This window comes from Callionymus lyra, chromosome 14, assembly GCF_982586985.1.
Source record: "Callionymus lyra chromosome 14, fCalLyr1.hap1.1, whole genome shotgun sequence".
In the NCBI taxonomy this organism is placed as follows: domain Eukaryota; kingdom Metazoa; phylum Chordata; class Actinopteri; order Syngnathiformes; family Callionymidae; genus Callionymus; species Callionymus lyra.
The window spans coordinates 9564748-9589153 of NC_141831.1; the positions used below are offsets into that span (position 1 = coordinate 9564748).

General features: G+C 36.8%; 2 protein-coding genes, 1 long non-coding RNA gene and 2 pseudogenes across 3 annotated transcripts; 3 read left to right on the plus strand and 2 right to left on the minus strand.

Annotated features, from left to right (window-relative positions):
* Positions 1-597: 597 nt before the first annotated feature.
* LOC148065987 (histone H2A-like) lies at positions 598-1064 on the plus strand. The gene is made up of 2 exons (XM_087808050.1): positions 598-605; positions 671-1064. Exons 1-2 carry the CDS (start codon positions 598-600, stop codon positions 981-983), a joined length of 321 nt encoding a protein of 106 aa, XP_087664176.1. The 3' UTR covers positions 984-1064.
* Positions 1065-6148: 5084 nt separating this feature from the next.
* Positions 6149-10920, minus strand: LOC148065988 (uncharacterized). The gene is made up of 5 exons (XR_015713322.1): positions 10846-10920; positions 7315-8105; positions 7057-7212; positions 6664-6756; positions 6149-6307 (listed from the first exon to the last, which is right to left on the minus strand). It is a non-coding gene; the product is annotated as an uncharacterized LOC148065988 (long non-coding RNA).
* LOC148065989 (uncharacterized) lies at positions 8443-10077 on the minus strand (annotated as a pseudogene).
* A 7095-nt stretch (positions 10921-18015) lies between the features above and the next one.
* On the plus strand, positions 18016-18314 carry LOC148065990 (histone H4-like; annotated as a pseudogene).
* A 2514-nt stretch (positions 18315-20828) lies between these two features.
* On the plus strand, positions 20829-21655 carry LOC148065991 (histone H2A-like). Its single transcript, XM_087808051.1, has 2 exons — positions 20829-20836; positions 20903-21655. The coding sequence occupies exons 1-2, from the start codon at positions 20829-20831 to the stop codon at positions 21273-21275; spliced, it is 381 nt and encodes a 126-aa protein (XP_087664177.1). The 3' UTR covers positions 21276-21655.
* Positions 21656-24406: the final 2751 nt, after the last annotated feature.

Sequence of the window (24406 nt, forward strand, 5' to 3'; positions counted from 1 at the left end):
AAATGCATTTAAAAAAAATGGATTAGACACATAAGAAAAACATCTTGTTGGTATCTTTAAAATTAAGATGTTCATGATTGTGAATTATATATTTTAATAGATTCCACATTATTTACTCCATAAATGTTCAAAACGTTTTTAAACTGATGATAAAGCGATGTGTGTCCATTTTAGGATCACAAAGTTAATTTTCTTCTCATAGACGTATTATCCACAATTAATACGAATGTGAATCAAATTATTCATCTCGTTTATAAATAAACTTGAGCCTGAAGTTAATATAATTTAAAACCATCTTCCAAACGGTTCCAGCTGATGCCTAAAGCTAGTGACGTCACCACATGCTTTGCGTTTTTTTTTTTTTTTTTTAAACCACTGCCGCTGTCTTCAATAACGTCCGCTCAGTTGAACTAAAGCCGGCGGCTTCACTGTCGATCACTCAGTTTGAATTCTCGAACTACTACGATGTCTGAAAAAAAGTGTAGACAGTGGAGTATTTTAACGTTTTAGAATTAGATGTTAAATTTGTGTGTTTTAGAAATTTATTCACTGAAGTGTAAACTTTTTTTTTTTTGGCACTTGTGTGTTTTGGACATGATGAATACGTACAGTTTTATGACCTTGTTATGTTTCTAATGACTATGTAATATTCAATAAAGTAATTAAAAAGAAAAACTGGAGGTAAAGCCAGAGCCAAGGCCAAGTCCCGCTCGTCCCGGGCCGGACTACAGTTCCCGGTGGGCCGCGTCCACAGGCTCCTGCGCAAGGGGAACTACGCGGAGCGCGTCGGGGCCGGAGCTCCGGTCTACCTGGCGGCGGTGCTGGAGTACCTGACGGCCGAGATCCTGCAGCTGGCGGTGAGGAACGACGAGGAGTTCAACAAGCTGCTGGGGGGAGTGACCATCGCTCAGGGGGGAGTGTTGCCCAACATCCAGTCGGTGCTGCTGCCGAAGAAGACCGAGAAGCCAGCGAAGAGCAAGTGAACGAGGCTCGTTGGTTTTGAAGAGACATTTTGTTTTTTTGTTTTTGACATGAACTGAGGGGCTGCTGAGGGAAAATGGAGGATGACGGGGGGACAGTGGACATATTTTTTATTTTATTTAATTTTAAGTTATGCGTTGCTGCTTTGACTTAACGTCACATTGTGTTTGTTTTTGTTTGTTTGTTTTTTCACAATAAATTTGTTTGCGAATCCATCGCAGCGTGCGAGTTGTGTTGTTGACATCCGGGTTACGTCGAGTCCGGATATTGTACTTTCAGAGTCAAAATGACGTATCAAGCTATTTCATTTTGGACATGAATTTTAATTTTATTCACAAACGCAGGCCTTTTACTTTTCAGTGTGATTATATTAAATACAACAATATATTTGCTCAAACACTTATAGTTCCTTTTTTAAACCACATGTGATGGCAGGTGTCACTGTGGCCCAATTGGTTGGTTTGAGAAAACTCTTAAATATAGTTTTGTTTATTTAAATATAATTAACAAGTATAATGTGTACTGATACAAACTGAAGCAGGATTATAAATAATCCAATTTTCTTTTTATATAATTAAAATGAGGCGTCAACTATGCGCATGCGTGGAAGGAGCCTCCAGGAGCGTATTTGGTATGTAATACAAATGTCATGTTTGTCAAAAAGACGCAGAGCTTTAAAATATGTACTTATGATCACTGTATGGATTTTAAAATGTTTTTTTTTATAGAGTATTATTACGATATTTAAAACTCCCAGTAGAGAGCGCTACTGAGTCATTGTGTCGCATACATGGCTGCTTTGATGGAAGTAATAAAAAGATGGAGTAATAAAGTTTTGGATTTAGTCTTTTGCTAAGTATATATTTGTTTGCCGTTTGTGACCCTTTTGTATAGAATGTATTTGCTAATGTTGGTTAGCATTAACGAATATTTATGACTCAACTTTCGCTTTCAATGTTAGTTTCAATGTCAGACCACGTTAAAGTGATTTTTATTCACAGAAAAAAACACGTTCTGCACAAAACTATTTGAATGTTAAAAAAGATGATCTAGATTCAAAACATCAAGTTGATTGTTCTTATTGTAATCCAGTGTGTTAGCATTGAGAAACAATTTGAGTTTATAGATGAATGACTGAATGACTCATTTATTTCAGGCATGACAGTTTAGATCAACATCACATTTCATCATAGTTCACATACATCATACATACATAAATACTTGCATATACATAGATACATAGATACAATTAACAGATTCGTTTTATGTGGTGACAAATTCTACATAACATGTTACAACAGTAGATCACAATCATTAACTGGATCAATGACTCAAGTAAAGAGATTTACAAGTTAATTTCAGACACGGTGGTTTCCATGAATACAAACAGCTGCAAACGTACCACTTCAAAACATGTGTTAAAATGTTTTCTCTAAGGATATATCTGAGAACACTAGGGACGTGATGTGGTTGGTTTCGGTCGGTAGACTCGCGGTCCGAGCAGTTGAGTGGATCTGCAGCCGCCTTCACTCTCCACGGTTCTCATGGTGAGTTTAAATCCATCCCCTTCCCGGCGCATGTCAGTCTAGTCTGACACCCGTTCGATCAAAGCCGTTACCAAGGAGAAGAAGACGACGAGCAAGTCCGCCAAGTCTGGCCCCAGCGTCAGCGAGCTGGTCGTGGAAGCTGTGTCCGCCTCCAAGGAGCGCAGCGGAGCCTCTCTGGTCGCCATCAAGAAGTATCTCGCCGCCGCTGGATACGATGTGGAGAAGAACAACGTCCGCGTCAAGACCGCTGTTAAGAAGCTGGTCCTCGCAGGAACTCTCGTCCAGACCAAGGGCACCAGTCGCGTCTATTTTTACACCTTTATTGGTGATAGAACTGAATACATTGATCATATCGTTATCAATATACAATTCTATATTTTTTAAATATAGAAATATATTCGCTAATTGCTGGATAAGAACATATTTACCGGTCAAATATGGTTATATGCAGTTGTATAATTTGCCCAAAAGATGAAGCCATTAACAAGGGTTGTTCATTCCGATCAGTGCTGTTAGGATAATGTTTAAAATATGTCTTACGGATGACAAACGAATGAACGTTATTTATGTAATATAAATTAAAAAAAAAAAAATATATACATACATATTGCCATGTTTATTAATGTGTTAAGAAATCAAACCTATGTATATTTTTTTGAAAATGCATATGTTTCAAAAAAAGGTGTTCTTTGAGGATACCTTCAGACCAAGTCCCGCTCTTCTCGTGCTGGACTCCAGTTCCCCGTGGGCAGTGGCGGCTCTACACTTGACTACACTCCCCGGGCGCGCATACATAAAAAAGCATACCAAAAAAAAAAGATGCCAAAAAAAATACCAAAAAAAAAAAAAAAGATGCCAAACAAAAAAAAAAAAAAAAAAAAGATGTGCATGCGCAGACCAAAAAAAAAAAGCTGCGCGTGCGCATACCAATAAGAGCTGCGCATGCGCAGACCCAAAAATGATGCGCATGCGCATACCAAAAAAAAAGCTGCGCATGCGCATACCAATAAAAGTTGCGCATGCGCATACCAAAAAAAGCTGCGCGTGCGCATACCAATAAAAGATGCGCGTGCGCATACCAATAAAAGATGCGCATGCGCAGACCCAAAAAAGATGCGCATGCGCAGACCCAAAAAAGATGCGCATGCGCATACCAAAAAAAAGCTGCGCATGCGCATACCAATAAAAGTTGCGCATACGCATACCAATAAAAGATGCGCGTGCGCATACCAAAAAAAGCTGCGCATGCGCATACCCAAAAAAGCTGCGCATGCGCAGACCCAAAAAAGCTGCGCGTGCGCATACCAAAAAAAGATGCGCGTGCGCATACCAAAAAAAGATGCGCGTGCGCATACCAAAAAAGATGCGCGTGCGCATACCAAAAAAAGATGCGCGTGCGCATACCAAAAAAAGTTGCGCGTGCGCATACCAAAAAAAGCTGCGCATGCGCAGACCCAAAAAAGTTGCGCATGCGCATACCAAAAAAAGTTGCGCATGCGCAGACCCAAAAAAAATGCGCATGCGCATACCAAAAAAGTTGCGCGTGCGCATACCAAAAAAAGATGCGCATGCAAAAAAAAGTATCAGTATCATTTACATGTAACAAAGTTTAAACCTCAGCAACGGACTCACCTGTTAGCACGACGACATGTCCATGAGCTCCTGAACTCACCTGCACAGGTGTTACTAATCCAGCGCATCACACAGGTGTGAACAATTAAAGGGAAGTCTTTGTGGAGGGAATCACGTGACTAACGTTTTTTTTCTGGTCATATACACAAAAAACATTCGTATGAAGCAACCTTTTTTGCTCTTTTTTTTTCAAAGAATAGAAATTAAAGAAATAACATGAATGTTACACTTAAGTAATCGCATTTTTTTTCTGTCCAACGAAAGATTTATTTGTGATTTGTTAAATAATAGATTAACGGTTATCTTGATTGAAACCAGTAGAATGTAAAGACATGATGAATTATTTATCTGTTATTTTCCATAAAAATCGACGCTTTGAGTCTCGAAGTGACGGTTTGTCACCGGCTATTTAAATAAAGTTGTGTATTTTTAATCCAACGCACATGCGAAAATGGATCCTTGAACTATGAGCGTCACGATTCTAGCAGTAGATGGCGCTGTTGTTTCTGTCTTTCTATCTCCTTTTTTAACTTTTGGGTTTATCAGCAATTCATCCATCATTTTCTTTAAAAATGTTAATTAAAATATACGTTTATATCATTTATTTTTATATATAAAATAAGTCAAAATCCCAATTCTTCTCAATCCTAACATTACTTTTACACAAGTCTCAGGGAGTCCAGTTGTGAACTTCTAATGTCTCCAGTTCTCTTCATGTGAGCAACTAAAAAGTGGGAAAAAAAATGTGGCTGGACTGAAGTGGACGTCGAGGCGACAATCTCCCTCTTGTTAGCCAAACATTTGTGACCAAAGCTCTGATGTGAGAGGTTGGACTCCAGTCAATCTGCTGGGAGTTGAACCTGAGCAGGTGAAAATCTCTCACGGGTTGAGCGGAGAAGAGTGATGGACAGCATGCGCCAGTGAAGATCTGTGTGATAGACATGTTTGGGAAAGTTATTTGTTACAGTTTTACACTTTGTTTTAAAAGTGAATTAGGTTTTTTATCGTCGATATTTACACTTAATGTGAATATATACAACATACTTATACCATGATGACTATAGTGCCTGTTTAAATGGGCTTTGAAGAAGAAGAAAAAAAATAAGATATTAAAAATTAAATGACACATCACACACATACATATATATATTTCTGGTAGTGGGAGTTAAACCTCAGCATATATGTAGATATTAAAATTTTATGATATAACATGTAAACATCATACAATTACAGTATATATAACAACTATTAAATGCACTATTTAAAACATTATTTATATTTATACTTTTATATACATTTATTTAATGCAATATTTATAACATTCATTTATTCTGTGTATATTATACTGCTCTATTTATATTAATATTTATATTTATACAATCACCCTATGCTGTTTTTTAAACGGTTGCCAAGCAACGAAATTGCGTTGCCAGTTTTTCACTGCTGTGCTCTTCTGTGCAATGACAATAAGGAAAGTCTAAAGTCTAATAACAATAGATTATTATTCGAAAAGAAAGTTAAAGGAAGAATAAGACTTTAAATGAATATAATAAATAAATAATTATTTAACATGGAAACTTCTAGCTTGGTTTAATTTAGAGGAAATTTAATGTTCTCAAATGTACTCATATAATATATATAATATAAAAAACATAAAACGAATGCTTGCGCACACATATAAGATATACTTATATGTATGCACACGCACAGGACACTTCTAATGAAAATAACCCTTCTTAATTTGCATCTGTAAAAGATACATCTCAAAACCAATATGGTATATTATCAAACAAAGATCTGAACAGTTTTGGAAATAAATCTGATGGCCATTCTCAAATGGCAGATGAGAAACGTGCAAGTAGACTTTTCAGTGTTGGATTTTTCTTGGAAAGTCTCTTACTATCCAGTTCCATGAAGATATTCTGGAACGCCTCCAAAGTGTACCTGAGGTTAAGAGCGTATATGAGAGCGTACAACATTACCACTGCATGTGGTACATTTCCCAGGTTGTTCAGAACTTGCACACCCTCCAGAATGACTCCAACGTCTTCCGGGTCTTCATCTGGCTCTGCACCTTCTTTGCCAATGACAAAGATCCCAAACGTTGTTGCCAACAGGCCTGCTTCAGTGGTGTCAACATCCCAATCCTTCAAAGAAGAAATGAGGGTGAGCTGTTGAACCAACATGTATACCAGCCCCATTATTCAAGTTCAAGTTGTCTGTATTGTCAAATATACATGCATGACAAACACACAGCATGAATTAAATTGTTTTCTTCTATATTATTCATGCACAAGAGAAATTGTTTCTAGAAGGGTTGTCACAAGAACCGATACTACTGGTACCGGTTCGATACCAACACGGGAAAAAGTAGCCAAGTACCAGAAATTTCTCGTAACGACTACTGAAATTCTGCTATCAAGACACCCCTTGTTTCTATGATGTGAAGGATTCTATAATGACATTCATTACAATAAGAAAATGGGAATAAACTAATACCTACCATGTACTCTTTAACAAGGTTTTCAGGCTCTTCGTTCAGGTACACACACATTGCTTTGATGATGCACTCTCTCCTGACATCAATGCCATCAGTCTATATATGGAGGTCAGACAAAAGACCAGGTTTTTTATTCAAGTAAGGGAATATCTCAAACTTTATACAAGTTTTGAGTGAAAGCTTTATTTCCAAAACCTTTGTCAATATTTATAATCAATGAGATTAAACTAGCCACAGGTGAATCGCTTTAATGTCCAAATATTCCTAAATAATTGTATTGAAGCATGTGTATCTTACATTCATAACCTTCGACGTCTTCATCTCTTTGCCACAATTAATTATAAAACATCAAGTTAAAAACATTGAAATAAAGTTGACATTTTTTCCATATCATACCTGGGTGATTGGAATCATGATCCTCTTAATCCTTCTCCCCTGTGCACCACCTTTCCTGGCAAACGCTTTCATTAGGTTTGAAGACTGGGCATCCAGATTGAAGAAGAACTTAGGCTGCAAACTGGAGGTTGTTATCCTCTTCAATTCAGCAGTTCACTTTACAAGCAAATAGAATCAAAATGAACAACTAGCTAGCTAGCATGCTTGCATTTGGTTGACCAAAAAAATCATTATGTACAAATGCATGTATTCACCTACCTCACGTACACAGAAGAGAGCGGGCCATCTGGTTTGGACATCAGCAATCAAGGGTTCATCACGCGTAACCTCTTGTCTTCTATAGGCCAAAGTATTTTCCATCATTGTTGCAACCATGTCTTCACTGTTCCTTTTCTTCAACTCAAAAAGCAGGGCCTCTCGCAACTTTTCAAGTGTCTCCGCAGATTCACCAAGTGGATAGATGGGGCAGTAATTTACAAAGTACATTTTGTACTCAACAATTGCTTCGGCTAATCTGTCAAGAATTGCACTTTTTAGTCTTATGTCCGGATTCAATAAAGTTCCACTATCTTTGAATAAGTGATTGGCTTTGTCCAGCTGAAGCTCACAATCATATGGGAATCCAGGAACGACAAAAACAACAGGCCATCCAGTCCATCTTGAGTTGATGGAATCCGGGGAGGACAAAATATCTGTATCGCACAGGCTACCAGATGACAGTAATGAGTCATTACCAGACCCAGATGCAGGACTAGGAGGGGGTGCAAATGGGGCGTCATCAGGCACTGCAGGGCCCGCTGATTCAAAAACTAGCTTCAACGTTCCTTTGTCCTGGATCTCTGAAACTCAAGTCAAGTTGGTCAATTCATTACCAAACTCTGCATCCATGAATTGTAATCTGAAGTGGAGGTTGACCCCACACTGGCTCTTTATCTGATGAATAACCTCACTAACACTCTCTGGAATCCCATCTTGCAGAGTGAGTCTCTGGGAATCCTTTTCCCCAAGGATAATTCTGAGCTTCACTGGAGCAGCCATTACACAGCAATCTGAATGAAAACAAACACATAAAAATGTAATTAATATAGAAACACACACATTTTATACTTACACATGTTTTCATGAACATTTCTGAAAAAAGTAAAAAGGAAATCTTACCTCATACATGTATGTATCTTTTTAATGTCACATTTCTGACATCCAATCAAGTAGTCAAGTAGTGATGCTCACTGTACCACCCACATAGTCTCTTAACCATGAAAAACAAACTTTCATGGATAACAAAAATGTGACAAATTCTTCCAAAGTCAGGAAGTCCACTAGTAGAACCATAAGCTACAATCATGCCATTTCTGAAAGTTGTGCTTTTAGTTGACACAGATTTAGTTATGTGTACCTGTTGAGTACCAGGACATTTTTGTTCAATTTTCTCAACCATTTCTTTTTTTAAAACATTAACTGCTACTGTTGAGACATTTGTCATCTCAAGAATAGGCTTTTCAAAAAAAGATGCTCTCATATGGTAAGACATCATGAGCTGATGCTTGGAAGCAAGTGAGAGGGGCACATTCTTCAAGCAGTTTGAGTGTCGAATAACATGTTTAAAAAAACTATGCTTAGCTTCAAATCGCATTGTCAAGAGCCCAACCAGAGGACCAAACTTCCTGATGAGTTCAGGGTAGTGCTCCAAGTAATGATGTTTGGGTAGAAGCCGCACATTTGGAAAGATTTCTTGGAAAATTTTGCGCCGCTCTGAAATCTTGCACTGAACATATGAAATTGACTCTTCTGTGTGTGTTGGAGCTACCACCAGCTCTACAACATCTTTTAACACCTTCAGAAGCAGCCAGGCCATTTCACCTTCAGGCACAAGATGCCCAATAATGAATGGGAGAAATCTTATCATTGCCCAATTCTCATGGGCATTCCCACCAATTGTTCTTGAGAAAGTGTGTGGGATCATATGAGGCCCGTTTGTCTTGTCCGACCACTTGTATGGAAAAGTTTGTATTAATCTGTTCACAAGCTCAAGACTGAAATATTTTTGGAAAATAAGTAATCACAAACAATGTGCAAGCTCCACAGGTACAATGCCCTCCATCAGGTGGATAACCCGTAAGAACACTAAAGTGTTCTAGATTTTGAGTGATTACACACTGTCTTTTCACTCCAAAACAGCTTGAGCTGTTCTGCCGTGCTGAATCCACATGGGAGTCATGAAGTTCTTTGGTCCTTAGGACAAATGAACCTGACCTCACATCCATTGTTTGGATCTCAGCTTGTGTTCCTGTGCACAATCTACACATGTTTCCACCAGAAAAGCTTTCATTAAAGCCTGCTATACTGTGAGCACCAAGGTTGTCTGCCACAACAACTTGAATTGTGCCTTTAACACACTCACTGAGCAATGGAACAAAAATTCCATCCTGTTCAAGGGTTTTAACATCTTGAAGAAGAGGACGCAAAACATGGTCATAGCCATACTTTTTCAAATCATTGGATTTGCACAAGATAGCCAAGTAAATAGAGGAAAGTGCTGAATGGAGGTAAATTACCCAGAGTCCAGTAGACCCCACAGAGCTTATGCTTTCTTCGTCAAGTACCCAGAGGATTACATATCTCAAAATCATCAATGTACAAAGTTAACAAGATTCTTAAGTGACCATCTGAAAGAAATACAATTTCTTTCAAGTGAAAGCCATCCTGAAAAAACTTAAGTTTGCCTTTCTCCAAATAGGCAACTCTGGAATGCTCTGTGGTTTACAACAACTTTATCCACAACATCTTTTCTGTTGAACAGCTGTTGCAAGCTTTTCAGTAAAGGCACATACTGAAAGCTCTTCTTTTCAATGAGCATGTACTCAACAGCTTCTATGACATTAAACTGTTCTCTGTAAAACTTATTTTGGAGATATGATGTGCTCAAAGACCCACCCTTCTTTCTAGCTTTTAGGAGGGGATGAGATTTGTACAAGGCTGAGGCTACTTCTTTTATTACTGACTTGTGAGGAATGGAACCATGTTTTTGAAATACTGATTCAATTACATTTACAGAGAGAGGGAATGTGGCTGAACTTAACAAATAATGCAGCTCCTCTAGAAACTCCTCCATTTTTGTGCCTGGGACATGTGAAAAATGTTCTAGTTTGAGTAAAGCTGCAGCAAAGTTCTTTTCAATTGTGTCAGGCAGGGTCTTGCTTATATCCACATCAATACTTTGAGATGCACTGTCCAATGCAGAGTACTCTGGCTTCAGTGCCACCTCTTCTGCAAAGTCGTCTGATTCTTGTGAAATTTTGGTTGTTGTCAACAAACATGTTTTAAAATCATTTAATGTATGAGGGCTATGTCTCCTTTTCTTGTGAGAGTGAAAAGTTGCATAGACATTGGTTTGAAAAGTACAGTCCCCAAACACACAGGTAATAGTTTCGTGACTATTTAAATTAATGCCAATATGCATGAAAAAGTCCTTCTCAGTAGTAAGATTCATACAATTGCACAAAGGACAACGGAATGTTCTTAAATCCAGGGGCTCCTGACAAGTTGGATTTGGGTGAACTCTACTTAAATGTATATGTAAAGCATTTAGTGTTTTAAAATGACATTGCCGTTCAGATACGGGCATGAATAACTTTGTCTATGGCGGTGCTGTAGCCTTAAATGTTTAAATAGATCGTATCTACCAGAAAAAGAAAGACTGCACTCCTTGCACCTCCACATGGCTACTGGACAACCATTAGGTGTAAAAATATATTTTCTAATCTTGAACCCAGCAGATGACTCCCTTACCGGCACTTGTGTTGCGATGTTTCTGAATATTGAAACTGAAGATGATCTTCACACTGGTTTCTGTGAAAAATTCTGAAAGAAATGGACACAATATCAATAAAAGAGCCAAAATGAGTTAAGAAATCGCTAAGGTATTTGCAAAAAGACGAGTTTTGCTGGATCTAACATAAAGTTAAAATATATCTTTATATAACAAAAGATAATAGAACAAAAGTTTTATAGTGATCAATTATTTTTGAGTACAAGTTTATTTACTTACAAAACACACATTTAAAACCAATTAGAGGACATGACGAAATATTTAATGAACCAAAAGCTTTACAAAAACATTGTAAGAGCATAATGAAAGTGAAGTTAAGTTAAATTCATGAACAAGTTATATTGTAAGAGGTGAAGAATATCATATTATTTAACGAATAGTACAATATGCAAGACGTAACATTATAATTCTTCTTAAAATGAAAAATGAACAAATACATTTTCTCAACAAACAATGTTTATTTATAAATAATGAATAACGCTCCTTATTTTTTCATATTTATTGTGAATTAATTGATGTCTTAACATGATTTCTGCTAACATTTATATAAACATGAAGGTTTTTTTTTTACTTTTAATCTTAGGGATTTAAAACGAGATATTCAATCTAATCTATTCAGGATACATGAGATCATTTCAGATCAATAGAAGGAACAAAGTTTCCTAGCACAACTCATTGTCACAAAAATGTTTTGTATCAAAATATAATTTAAAAGTGTTTGGAAATCGAGGCACTTGTGTAAAACTTTCGCCAAACACTATAATTAAACATTTTTCGTTAGATGAAAACAATGACAATACTGTCATTGAATGCTGTTGAGCATGCCCGAGGGCGCGAATACGCATGCGCGTGTAAATCACTGTAACTGTGTTAAAACTGTAAAAAAAATACCAAAAAAAACGTATGCGTTATGCATGGTAAAGAAATATCATGAACATGTACTGTTGACACTTTTACTTATGAGGGGACGTTCGTATACGCAGCTTGAACATACAACGGATTACACACATTTAATGCCCAGGAACAAGAACACACTTCTCACTTCTTGTAGACCATGTTTTGTCTTTTAGAATCGATATAACTTCAACCAAGTGTATTTTAATTTAGTAGTTAAAGTCGCGTTGTCCTCCTGAGAAGCTAACTTGTGATCACTTAGCCGTTAGCTTCGAACGGCGGTAACGTTAAATGTGTTCATACATTTATATAAAACATTGAGCCACGATCAAATATACCAACATGCTGAAGAGGAGATGAACTGATGGTAAAACATTTTTCACAGTAACCGTTTTCTGTGAATAAATGATGAAGATGGTTGAGGATTACACTCACCTGTCGAACACACGAGGATCCTTCTCAAAATGATTCATTTCTTCGCAGGATACGAGTAAATGCTCGTCACTGCCCCCTACAGGTTTGGGGCGGCGGTGATTTGGCAACGTTAACTCATTGGAATTATGTTGGATGAACATAAAATAGAATAGTAAAGTTTGATTGGTTGTATTTTTATGTTAAACCGACAAGATTTGAAAGTGTTCGGCCACATTACCTGATTTAATATGGTAGAATCTACACGTTAGACTGACGTTAATGTAATATACACCTATGTTGGTTTTTTTGAGTGTATAGAGCTCAGTCGTTGTTCTCTTAAAACTGCTTGCGTGGATTGTCCGAAACAAAGACCAAAAAAAATGTGTCTGAAACAAAATGTGGTCCAATTTCATGTTATTTTGTTTAGATAAGGTGTGGCGAACTTTTAATTGATCTGCTGCTAGTTTAACTTGAGGTCATTTTTGGAAGGGAAAATTTCTAAATAAATCTATTGAATCATTCTTTTGAAATGTAGTTTATTATGCCGTAGCTGAAAGACATGGCGCTGCTTCCTGGACTCTATTGTCATTATACATCAGTTGTGAACTTTCGTTTTAATATAGTAGACATGTTTCTATTCTGGATACATGCACTTTTTATCATTAGCCGACTACAGTAAGATTAATCTGATTTAGGAAAATTCTTATTTTTGTTTCAATTGTTGAAGAAAGAAAAACCGAATTGACAGAGATAAACCTTATTTAATCGGATCGCTGAACAGGAAAAAACATGTCATCTGTCTAATCATTCCTCCTGTTTTAACAGGTATCACTTTTTAAATGACTTTATGTAATATGAAATTAAATCCAATAGTCATAACGAACACGGCAAGGTCATACAACTGTACATATTCAAAATGTCCAAAAGAGCCAATAAAAATACACAATTCAGTGAATACATTTCAAAAACACTAATGCAACACTGTATTCTAAAAAGTTAAAATAGTCCACTGTCTACACCTGTTTTTTTTCATGTATAAAAATGTGAAAGTGAAGTCATTTGGTACTACCTTATTGTGAATCATCATCATGCAACATGTTCTCCAAAGTTTACAAATGATGAACAAGACTGTGTGTTCTTGTGGCATATTCTCATAGATTTTTTACATTATGGGGCTCCTTATGTCAATTTCCAGTCCAATACTTAATCTTGTCCAGATGGATTTTGCTCTTTTACACAGTAAAAGGAGTTGGTGCCAGAAACCTAGCATCCTAAGGATCCTAGCTGCTACAGACCGGTGGCCTTAACATCCCACCTTATGTAGGCCTTGGAGCGGCAGGTCCTCAATAACCCGTGTCCCCTGGTGAGCTTTTCCATGGACCTGTTGCAGTTTACGTAGCAGCATGACATCGGAGTGGACGACGCCATCATCTTCCTCCTCCATCCAGTGCTTTCAACACCATCGGGTCAGACATCCTGAGGGACAAGCTGGAGTTCTACCTCACCAACCATCCACAGTACGTGAGAACACAGGAAGGTTGTGTCAGAGAGTGTACTGTGCAGTGTGGTGGCAAGAACCGCACCAGATACTAACAGGGACTTTGGTAAATATTGTATCTTTTTCTATTGTATTCTTATTTAAATTTTTGGTCTGATAAAGAAAAAAATCAATCTCCACATAATCGAAATCCTGTCGACATTAATCAACAGGACACTGTTTAGTCTTGACGAAGCAATTCCATCTGACAACGGCACAGTCTGTAGAAATGTTCATTTCCAGATAACGTGTACCCGGCGGGCCTTCGCTTAAATGACACCTTGATATATTGTTAAGTTTCACTGTTAAGCTTCATGTGGATTCTGGGACCACTTGTTCTTCTGAACTGTATCTAAACCTTACCTTGACAACTGTATTTAATGAGGCGAGAAAGGGCCCTCTGCAGCACTTCTGCAGGAGAGGCATCAAGGTGTCTTGTCTTTGTAGATGTTTCGGTTGATGTACCAGAGATTCATATCATCTACTTTTTGATCAATACACTAATATCGCTGATTCCAGACTCCAGACTCCGTTTTCCTCGTCAAAGATTTCTTCTATTCAGACAAAGAACCTGATTTTACAAGCTTTTCCTCTATTAAACTGCAAAATGGCTTTTTTCACTTCATGTATAGCGATTTCAGAGTTGTTGTATTGGAAGTTTGGTATTTCTTTGTCTTTTATAAAATATTTAATTTGTGCTTCTGACATTTCATTTTCTTCACAAATTGCATTGATTGTTTCCCTTTTTATTTTGTGGTCTGTTACCCTTTTTATTATTTATTTTTGAAAAGTATTTTTCAAGTTATTTAGATTAGTTCTGTACTTTGAATGTATCCTATCTACGGCTACTCTAAACCAAGAGATGTTCATGTATTAAAGTACATGGGCATTCTTCATTTCAGACTTAATTTAATTTGTTCTCATAAAAAAATCTTTTTTTTTTTTTACTATATTGTTTACATCTTTATGTCACCAACAAAAAAATTAATCTACTCTTGTTTTACGGACATGAAATAACTTGACGGCTGGATTTTTGTAGGAAGTAATTATACACAGAAGCAAGATTAATATGTAGCACCTCACCAAGTCATTGTTGCTGTGGCTCACAGAATTTCAAACATCGACTATAATGGCAATAAAAGGACTGCGGCTATGCTGGAAGTGATGTCTGCACAATTAACGAGGACATATGAAATAGGTAATATAAACTAAACTAACAATCAAAAAACGTGTTATTAACATATATATCTCAATTCCATATAAAAACGATGGTTCCCCTACATTTAAATGCGACTCTCATTGGCCTGGGGTTTAAGGTAAGGTAAGGTAAAACTTTAATCAATCCATATAAATATGGGCTTCATCTCTGTGGCAACATGCAACTTGCGAGGCATTAAATCTAAAGGAAACAGAGACTCAAAAATCAACATCTTATCCCCACACACTATGACATCATATGCGCACAAGAACTGAGACTCACGACGAGGGAAGATGTGGAACACGTGACTCAACTCTGGACAAAAGGATCATCCGCGATCTCCATAGGTTGTGATAAGGCTGACGGTGTTGCAATATTTTTTAAGAACAAAATTTATATTTTTAAAACAAGGGAAATAATCCCAGGACGAATTCTACTAGTTGATTGTTTTTATATGGGCACTAAATTAAGAGTCATTAATGTATACACTCCACCAGGCGCTGCCACCAAAGTAAGGATTTTTAAAAAAGTACAAGAATTGTTGACTGCCGGGTACAACACTGTATTGTGTGGTGATTTCAACGCGTACACAGACGAAAAAGACCGAGTACCTGTGAAACACATGAAACTGTCGAGAGAGGGGAAAGCACTGAAGGACTTGAGTGAAAGTTGTGACATGAGAGATGTTTTTAGAGTTCTGTACCCGCACAAAATAGATTTTACCTGCTTTGACGTGAAGGTTAAGACACGGATAGACCGAGTATATGTATCAAAGAGTATAAAACCGGTGTATTACAAAACAAAACTTTTGATCAATTCCGATCATTTAAAAGTTGAGACGGGATTACTTTTAGGAGACTGCGAACAAAGAGGTTATTGGAAGTTAAATATTGATGTACTACAAGAAAAAGACGTCATAGAGGAGCTAATCGCTGAAATACACCTAATCAAGAACCTAGAGGTATTTTTTCACTCTAAGCGAGAACTCTGGGAGTATATGAAGGAAAGATTAAAAAGGTTCTTCAAATACAAATGTAAAGTTTTGAATAAACAAAAAAACCAAAGGTACAAAGAACTCATGATGGCGTACATAACTAAGAAAACAAAACTCAATATAATAATGGAAGAAGAAGAAGAGATGAAGGACATTAAATCGTAATTGACCAAAATGAATGATGTGTCACAACATTTACGAATACAGGCCGGGATAAAAGATAAAGACGTGTGCAATATAAACCAATTAATTAAAAAGTACAGAACTAATCTAAGTAATAAATACATTCATTCATTCAACAATAAATAATGAACATGGTGAACAGATCACAGAAGAAAAATTAAAAAGGGAAACGATCAAAGCACTTTGTGAAGAAATGTATAAAGAAATCGAAATATCAGAAGCACAAATGAAATATTTTATAAATGACAAAGAAATACCAAACCCTCAATACAACAACTCTGAAATCACTATACATGAAGTAAAAGAAGCCATTTTGCAGTTAAATCGAGGGAAAGCTCCAGGTCCGGATGGACTTCCTTGTGAGTTTTATCAGTTTTTTGTTGAAGAAATTTCTCCGTTACTTACTGTAGTTTTTAATGAAGGAATAACATCAGGGATCCTTCACCCCTCTTTTTATAAAGGTGTGATGGCCCTTGTTTTTAAAAAAGGAGACTGCAAAGACCTCAACAACTGGAGGCAAATAACTATGAGCAACATTGATTACACAATATTAGCAAATATCATAATGAACCGACTGAACCCGATTTTGGGAAAAATTATTGCACAAGAACAAACCTGTGCAATAAAGGGGAGGTTAATGTGGGACAATCTTGCAACTCTCAGAAATATAACGGAAAATAAACAAAACTATTACATTCTAACACTAGATCAAAGGAAAGCTTTTGACTATGTATCCAGAGATTACTTGTGGCATGTTTTAAAGAGTTATGGTTTTAAACAAAGTTTTATTGATAAAATCAAACTGTTGTATGCTGATTCCACTGTGCAAGTTAATGTAAATGGAACTTTAACTGAACAGTTCTGCATAAAAAGAGGCGTCAAACAGGGCTGCCCTCTGTCTGCGGCATTGTACGTCCTCGCTATTAACCCTCTCTTGAGAAGGATTAAAGAAGACCTAAGGTTAAAAGGAACCTACACAACCGATGGAGAGAGGGTGGTAATAATGGCGTATGCAGATGACATTGTTGTAGTCGTAAATAATCAAACAGAGTCCGACATTATAAACGAACATCTATGTAATTATGGAAAAGCCTCTGGAGCTAAATTGAACCAAAACAAAACCGAGAGTGTGTGGTTTGGTGAAATAAATAACAAACCAAAGATTAATATAAAAGACCAAAATGAAGTTTGTATTCTTGGAATCATGTTTTCTAATGTATGTAGCTACGAGGAGAACTGGAAGAAAAAAGAAAAAGAGGTCATAGAAGAACTTGGAAAATGGGACAATAAAACCACAAATTACAAACTAAGAATTTCAATCATAAAGACCTTTGTGTTGTCGAAATTAATATTCTTAGCAAATATCTTCCCTCCAAAAGCCCATACGATGAAGAACATAAATAAACAGGGAGTAAATTTTATTTGGGGAACCACCAGAGAAGTAACGACACGTAAACTACTCTATAAAGACCGTAGATACGGGGGACTCGGAGCAATGGATTTGCAAGTAAAATTAAACATCGCTTTTTGTAAGAATATTGCTTCAGCTATCAGTCGAAAAACAATATGGATCGGTCTTAAATCAAGATGGGAAAAGAAGAAGGGAAGAGCAAGAAGTGGTTTCCCATATTACCATCTTATATATAGTGACTTTGTAAGGAAATATGAACAATTGAAAATTAACTGGATCAATGACTCAAGTAAAAAGATTTACAAGTTAATTTCAGACATGTGCCACGGTGGTTTCCATGAATACAAACAGCTGCAAACGTACCACTTCAAAATGTGTGTTAAAAATGTTTTCTCTAAGGATATATCTGAGAACACTAGGGACGTGATGTGGTTGGTTTCGGTCGGTAGACTCGCGGTCCGAGCAGTTGTCAAATGGAGTTGCTTCGTCAAAACTAAACAAAAGAAAGGGAGGAAAAGGACTCGGTAAAGGAGGCGCCAAGCGTCATCGCAAGGTTCTCCGCGATAACATCCAGGGAATCACCAAACCATCCGACGTCTGGCTCGCCGTGGTAGAGTGAAGCGTATCTCCGGCTTGATCTACGAGGAGACCCGCGGAGTTCTCAAGGTGTTCCTGGAGAACGTCATCCGTGACGCTGTCACCTACACCGAGCACGCTAAGAGGAAGACCGTGACCGCCATGGATGTGGTCTACGCTCTGAAGAGACAGGGACGCACTCTGTACGGATTCGGAAGTTAAATATCACAAACAACACCCGACACAAAGGTTCTTTTAAGAGCCACCCACTCCCTTTAATGAGCTTTATTCTTGTCCGCCAATTTATGAGTATGTTTTCAATTTAGAATGATGCATGTAAAATGATAAACTTGATTTGCAAGAATGGTATACATGCCTCCACATTCCATCATCACAATGTCATTGAATTATTTAAAGTTTTTACGATGACCCACGTGTTTCATACGTGACATTTGAAAATTTGAAAATGTGTGTAACATGTCAATCTACAAGCATCCATCAATATTAAAATGACACCTCTCCTGTGTTAGTTTTATGCTCCCAAGCTTTTTCAGCTTGTATTAATTCAAGAACGCACAGAAATGACGTAACATAAAAATATATGTATGTAATGCGCACGCATTATATGTGAAAATGTATTCAACTTTATGTATAAACAATTAATTTAAAATCGTATTTAACTGAAATGGCACACAATGTAAGAGTGTTTGTCCATTTTAAGGTAAGGTAGAACTTTAATGACACCCCCAGGAGGTCTCCTTTGGGAAATTGTTTTTTTCCAATTAGACAGCAATTATTCAGAAAAATAAGAACAAAGAAATAAAGATAACAAGATGATACAACCTAAGTCTAAAGAACATAGATCGAAGAAAAATAAAGACCAAGGATACAAAGACTAACATAGAAATTAGGATCACAAAGTTCATTTTATCAGATGTATAATCCAAAATTAATACAAATGTGAATGAAATGATTCATCTCGTAAGTAAATTAATGTGAGCCTGAAGTTGATATAATGTAAAACCATCTTAAAAACTGTTGCAGCTGATGCCTGAATCCAATGACATCGCCACTTTTTTTTTTAACCACTGCCCCTGTCTTCAATAACGGCAGTTGTAATGTTTTCCGAATTAATGAATTTCAAATGGATTCCATCAATCAGTAGCGATGTTATGTTCTGTGGTCTGTTAGAAGACACTAACCTGTGCCCCATCCACGGCAAGAGAGTCACTATCATGCCCAAAATCATCCAGCTGGCCGCTAGCATCCGTGGACAGAGAGCTTAAACTAGCACCTCTGCCACAATGGCTCTTTTCAGAGCCACATACCTAGAACAACAAACTGACAGAAGTTAGTTAGGTCATTAGGTATTCAAGCTTTGCTCTAATATAAATATAAATATTGATACATATGCCGATTTGGGTATTTATTTTTGCCACATATAGTTCATTGGATCTGAATATCAGAGCACCAAGGTCAGCCCTGATGGGAAAACGAAATATCTAACAGCTTGAATTAAACTTCCTTTTGTTGTCAAAATCTTATTTAATAGCGTATTTTTATTTTATTTTTCTTTACTTGACTATAACGTATAAAGTTAACGTTTGTGTTCAGTGGTCTAAGATCACTTTTGAGGACAATTAAATATCTAAATAAAATTTTCATAAAACAACTTCTGGCACAGAATGGCTGCCTTGGTGCTTGGTCCTTTTTTTCTATTGTTTTTGATTGTGTGTTATCTCGTTTCATTTTATTCTGTACTGACGAGGCAAACAATTCTAATGTTGTTTTCAACACTGGCAATAAAAGTTCCGAATTCTTGTTGGATTATTTGAAGTTTAAACCCCCAGTCCTTCCGGTAACATGACATCAGGCAGTACGTGTGTGTTTGCTTCTTTATTTTCACTCCAACATACAACATGTCAAACTCTGTCAATAACACGCTCATTATTCAGTTACATGTGTGAAGACACAAGTCTGGTTTGAACATCAGTTGAACATCTACATGCATTCATCAATATTAGAGTAGCATCTATCTTGTGTTAGAATAATGTTCCCAAGCCTTTTCAGTTTGTATCAATTCAAAAATGAAAATGTAATTCATATTGCACTTTGTAATTCGCATACTGCAAATGCATTTAAAAAAAAAATGGATTAGACACAAATAAGAAAAACATCTTGTTGACATTGGTATCTTTAAAATTAAGATGTTCATGATTGTGAATTATATATTTTAATAGATTCCACATTATTTACGCCATAAATGTTCAAAACGTTTTTTGTAAGAGTAAGTGATGTGTGTCCATTTTAGGATCACAAAGTTCATTTTCTTCTCATAGACGTATTATCCACAATTAATACGAATGTGAATCAAATTATTCATCTCGTTAATAAATAAACTTGAGCCTGAAGTTAATATAATTTAAAACCATCTTCCAAACGGTTCCAGCTGATGCCTAAAGCTAGTGACGTCACCACATGCGTTGCGTCTTTTTTTCTTTTTTTTAAACCACTGCCGCTGTCTTCAATAACGTCCGCTCAGTTGAAATAAAGCCGGCGGCTTCACTGTCGCCGATCACTCAGTTTGAATTCTCGAACTACTACGATGTCTGAAAAAAGTGTAGACAGTGGAGTATTTTAACGTTTTAGAATTAGATGTTAAATTTGTGTGTTTTAGAAATTGATTCACTGAAGTGTAAACTTTTTTTTTTTTGGTACTTGTGTGTTTTGGACATGATGAATACGTACAGTTTTATGACCTTGTTATGTTTGTAATAACTATGTAATATTCAATAAAGTAATTAAAAAAGAAAAACTGGAGGTAAAGCCAGAGCCAAGGCCAAGTCCCGCTCGTCCCGAGCCGGACTACAGTTCCCGGTGGGCCGCGTCCACAGGCTCCTGCGCAAGGGGAACTACGCGGAGCGCGTCGGGGCCGGAGCTCCGGTCTACCTGGCGGCGGTGCTGGAGTACCTGACGGCCGAGATCCTGGAGCTGGCGGGAAACGCGGCGCGGGACAACAAGAAGACCCGGATCATCCCGCGACACCTGCAGCTGGCGGTGAGGAACGACGAGGAGCTCAACAAGCTGCTGGGGGGAGTGACCATCGCTCAGGGGGGAGTGTTGCCCAACATCCAGTCGGTGCTGCTGCCGAAGAAGACCGAGAAGCCAGCGAAGAGCAAGTGAACGAGGCTCGTTGGTTTTGAAGAGACATTTTGTTTTTTTGTTTTTGACATGAACTGAGGGGCTGCTGCGGGAAAATGGAGGATGACGGGGGGACATAACCAGTGGACATATTTTTTATTTAATTTAATTTTAAGTTATACGTTGCTGCTTTGACTTAACGTCACATTGTGTTTGTTTTTGTTTGTTTTGTTTTTTTCACAATAAATTTGTTTGCGAATCCATCGCAGCGTGCGAGTTGTGTTGTTGACATCCGGGTTACGTCGAGTCCGGATATTGTACTTTCAGAGTCAAAATGACGTATCAAACTATTTCATTTTGGACATGAATTTTTATTTTATTTACAAACGCAGGCCTTTTACTTTTCAGTGTGATTATATTAAATACAACAATATATTTGCTCAAATACTTTATAGTTCCTTTTTTAAACCACATGCGATGGCAGGTGTCACTGTGGCCCAATTGGTTGGTTTGAGAAAACTCTTAAATATAATTTTGTTTATTTAAATATAATTACCAAGTATAATGTGTACTGATACAAACTGAAGCAGGATTATAAATAATCCAATTTTCTTTTTATATAATTAAAATTAGGCGTCAACTATGCGCATGCGTGGAAGGAGCCTCCAGGAGCGTATTTGGTATGTAATATGTTTGTCAAAAAGACGCAGAGCTTTAAAATATGTACTTATGATCACTGTATGGATTTTAAAATGTTTTTTTATTTTATTTTATTTTATTTTATTTATTATTGCGATATTAAAACTTCCAGCAGAGAGCGCTACTGAGTCATTGTGTCGCATACATGGCTGCTTTGATGGAAGTAATAAAAAGATGGAGTAATAAAGTTTTGGATTTAGTCTTTTGCTAAGTATACATTTGTTTTACCGTTTGTGACCCTTTTGTATAGAATGTATTTGCTAATGTTGGTTATCATTAACGTTGGTGATTCAACGAATATTTATGACTCAACTTTCGCTTTCAATGTTAGTTTCAATGTCAGACCACGTTAAAGTGATTTTTATCCACAGAAAAAACACGTTCTGCACAAAACTATTTGAATGTTAAAAAAGATGATCTAGATTCAAAACATCAAGTTGATTGTTCTTATTGTAATCCAGTGTGTTAGCATTGAGAAACAATTTGAGTTTATAGATGAATGACTGAATGACTCATTTATTTCAGGCATGACAGTTTAGATCACATTTCATCATAGTTCACATACATCATACATACATAAATACTTGCATATACATAGATACATAGATACAACAATTAACAGATTATTTTTATGTGGTGACAAATTCTACATAACATGTTACAAGAGTAGATCACAATCATCATATTCTTTTCATTTTTTTTGCGTTTGATAAAAATATTTATTTTACTCATCATTTTGTAACATCATACGTCAAGCATTCTCCTCATGTGGATTTGTTTTTCCAATTAGACACAGCAATAGAGAAGATAATTCATAAAATAAATAAAAATAAGAACAAGAACAAAGGTTCTATAAAAATAAAGTACAATATGATACAATCTAAGTCTAAAGATAAAGAACATAGATCAAAGACAAATATCAAAGACAAATGATACAAAGATTAACCTATAATAGAATGTCATGAACCTTTGCTAGAATGTCACAATACTTTCGCTGTTTAGGAAGAGGCTGAAATTTTACACAGACTTTGAGTCGTTCAGTGATCTGTAAACACGGTTTACAACAATATTTTTACACACATCATAATTTTCACAGATTTATATAAGTGATGTACAGTTTTGTATTGTCCATGAATAGATTTATATTGACAAGTCAAGTTCTTTTATTGTCAAATATACATGTATTAAGACATACAGCATAAATAAAATGGTGGTCCTCTCTGACCCACGATATAATATATTATGTATTATATATATAATTATATAATATAAATATATTATATGTTATATTGTCCATAAATACATTTATATTGACAATAGGGCCACTTCTCCACCTTTATTTCTTCCATTCACGCGTACAAGATTATATCCATCCAGGAAAAGAAAGAGAGAAAAATAAATAAATAAACATTAATCTTTTGCTATAAAGTGAATTTAAGATAGTTTCCCATCCTTGTCAATGCTGTCAGTTCTTTCATTCAGTTAAGTTAGGTCCGTTTCACTTGTTGATATACGATCAGTTCCACATTATTCCGCTCAGCAATCCTTCCAGAACCTTCATATTTTCAGTCCGTGTGATTCCAACTCTTCTCACTCCTGATTTGGAATATCTTGACTTCTTCTGGTGACGCTTCTCTTCGTTTTGATGTAAATCCTGCAGTTAGTCGTCCAGGCGTGTTGGATTTTCCTCAGCAGGCCATTCATTCTCTTCGATGACCTTTTCACAGCTGTTGGATATCATCCAACTTGATCACCATTGCCTTCTGACCTTCTTGGAAACCTTCTTAGAGAACTTCTTGGAGAACTTCTTGGAGAACTTCTTGGAGACCTTCTTAGAGAACTTCTTGGAGACCTTCTTGGAGACCTTCTTGGAGAACTTCTTGGAGACCTTCTTAGAGAACTTCTTGGAGAACTTCTTGGAGACCTTCTTAGAGAACTTCTTGGAGACCTTCTTGGAGAACTTCTTGGAGACCTCCTTGGAGACCTTCTTGGAGACCTTCTTGGAGTACTTCTTGGAGAACTTCTTGGAGACCTCCTTGGAGACCTTCTTGGAGACATTCTTGGATAACTTCTCGGAGAACTTCTTGGAGACCTTCTTGGAGACCTTCTTGGAGAACTTCTTGGAGACCTCCTTGGAGAATTTCTTGGAGACCTTCTTGGAGAACTTCTTGGAAAACTTCTTGGAGACCTTCTTGGAGAACTTCTTGGAGAACTTCTTGGAAAACTTCTTGGAGACCTTCTTGGAGACCTTTTATCCCTTCTTTGATTTCTTTCACCAGCATTGCATCCATTCTTAGGTCAACCGTCGCAGGGGTGGGCAATTTAAATTCTTCAAGGGCCACATTAAATTCTGTGAACGTTGTTAGGGGCCGTCAAGCAAAAAGAAAGACGAGAAAATCCCTAAAAAAAAGGACATTTCTCCTTAGACCAAAACATTTATTAAGATAAATAAGCTGCAATTTTATTCTTGTATA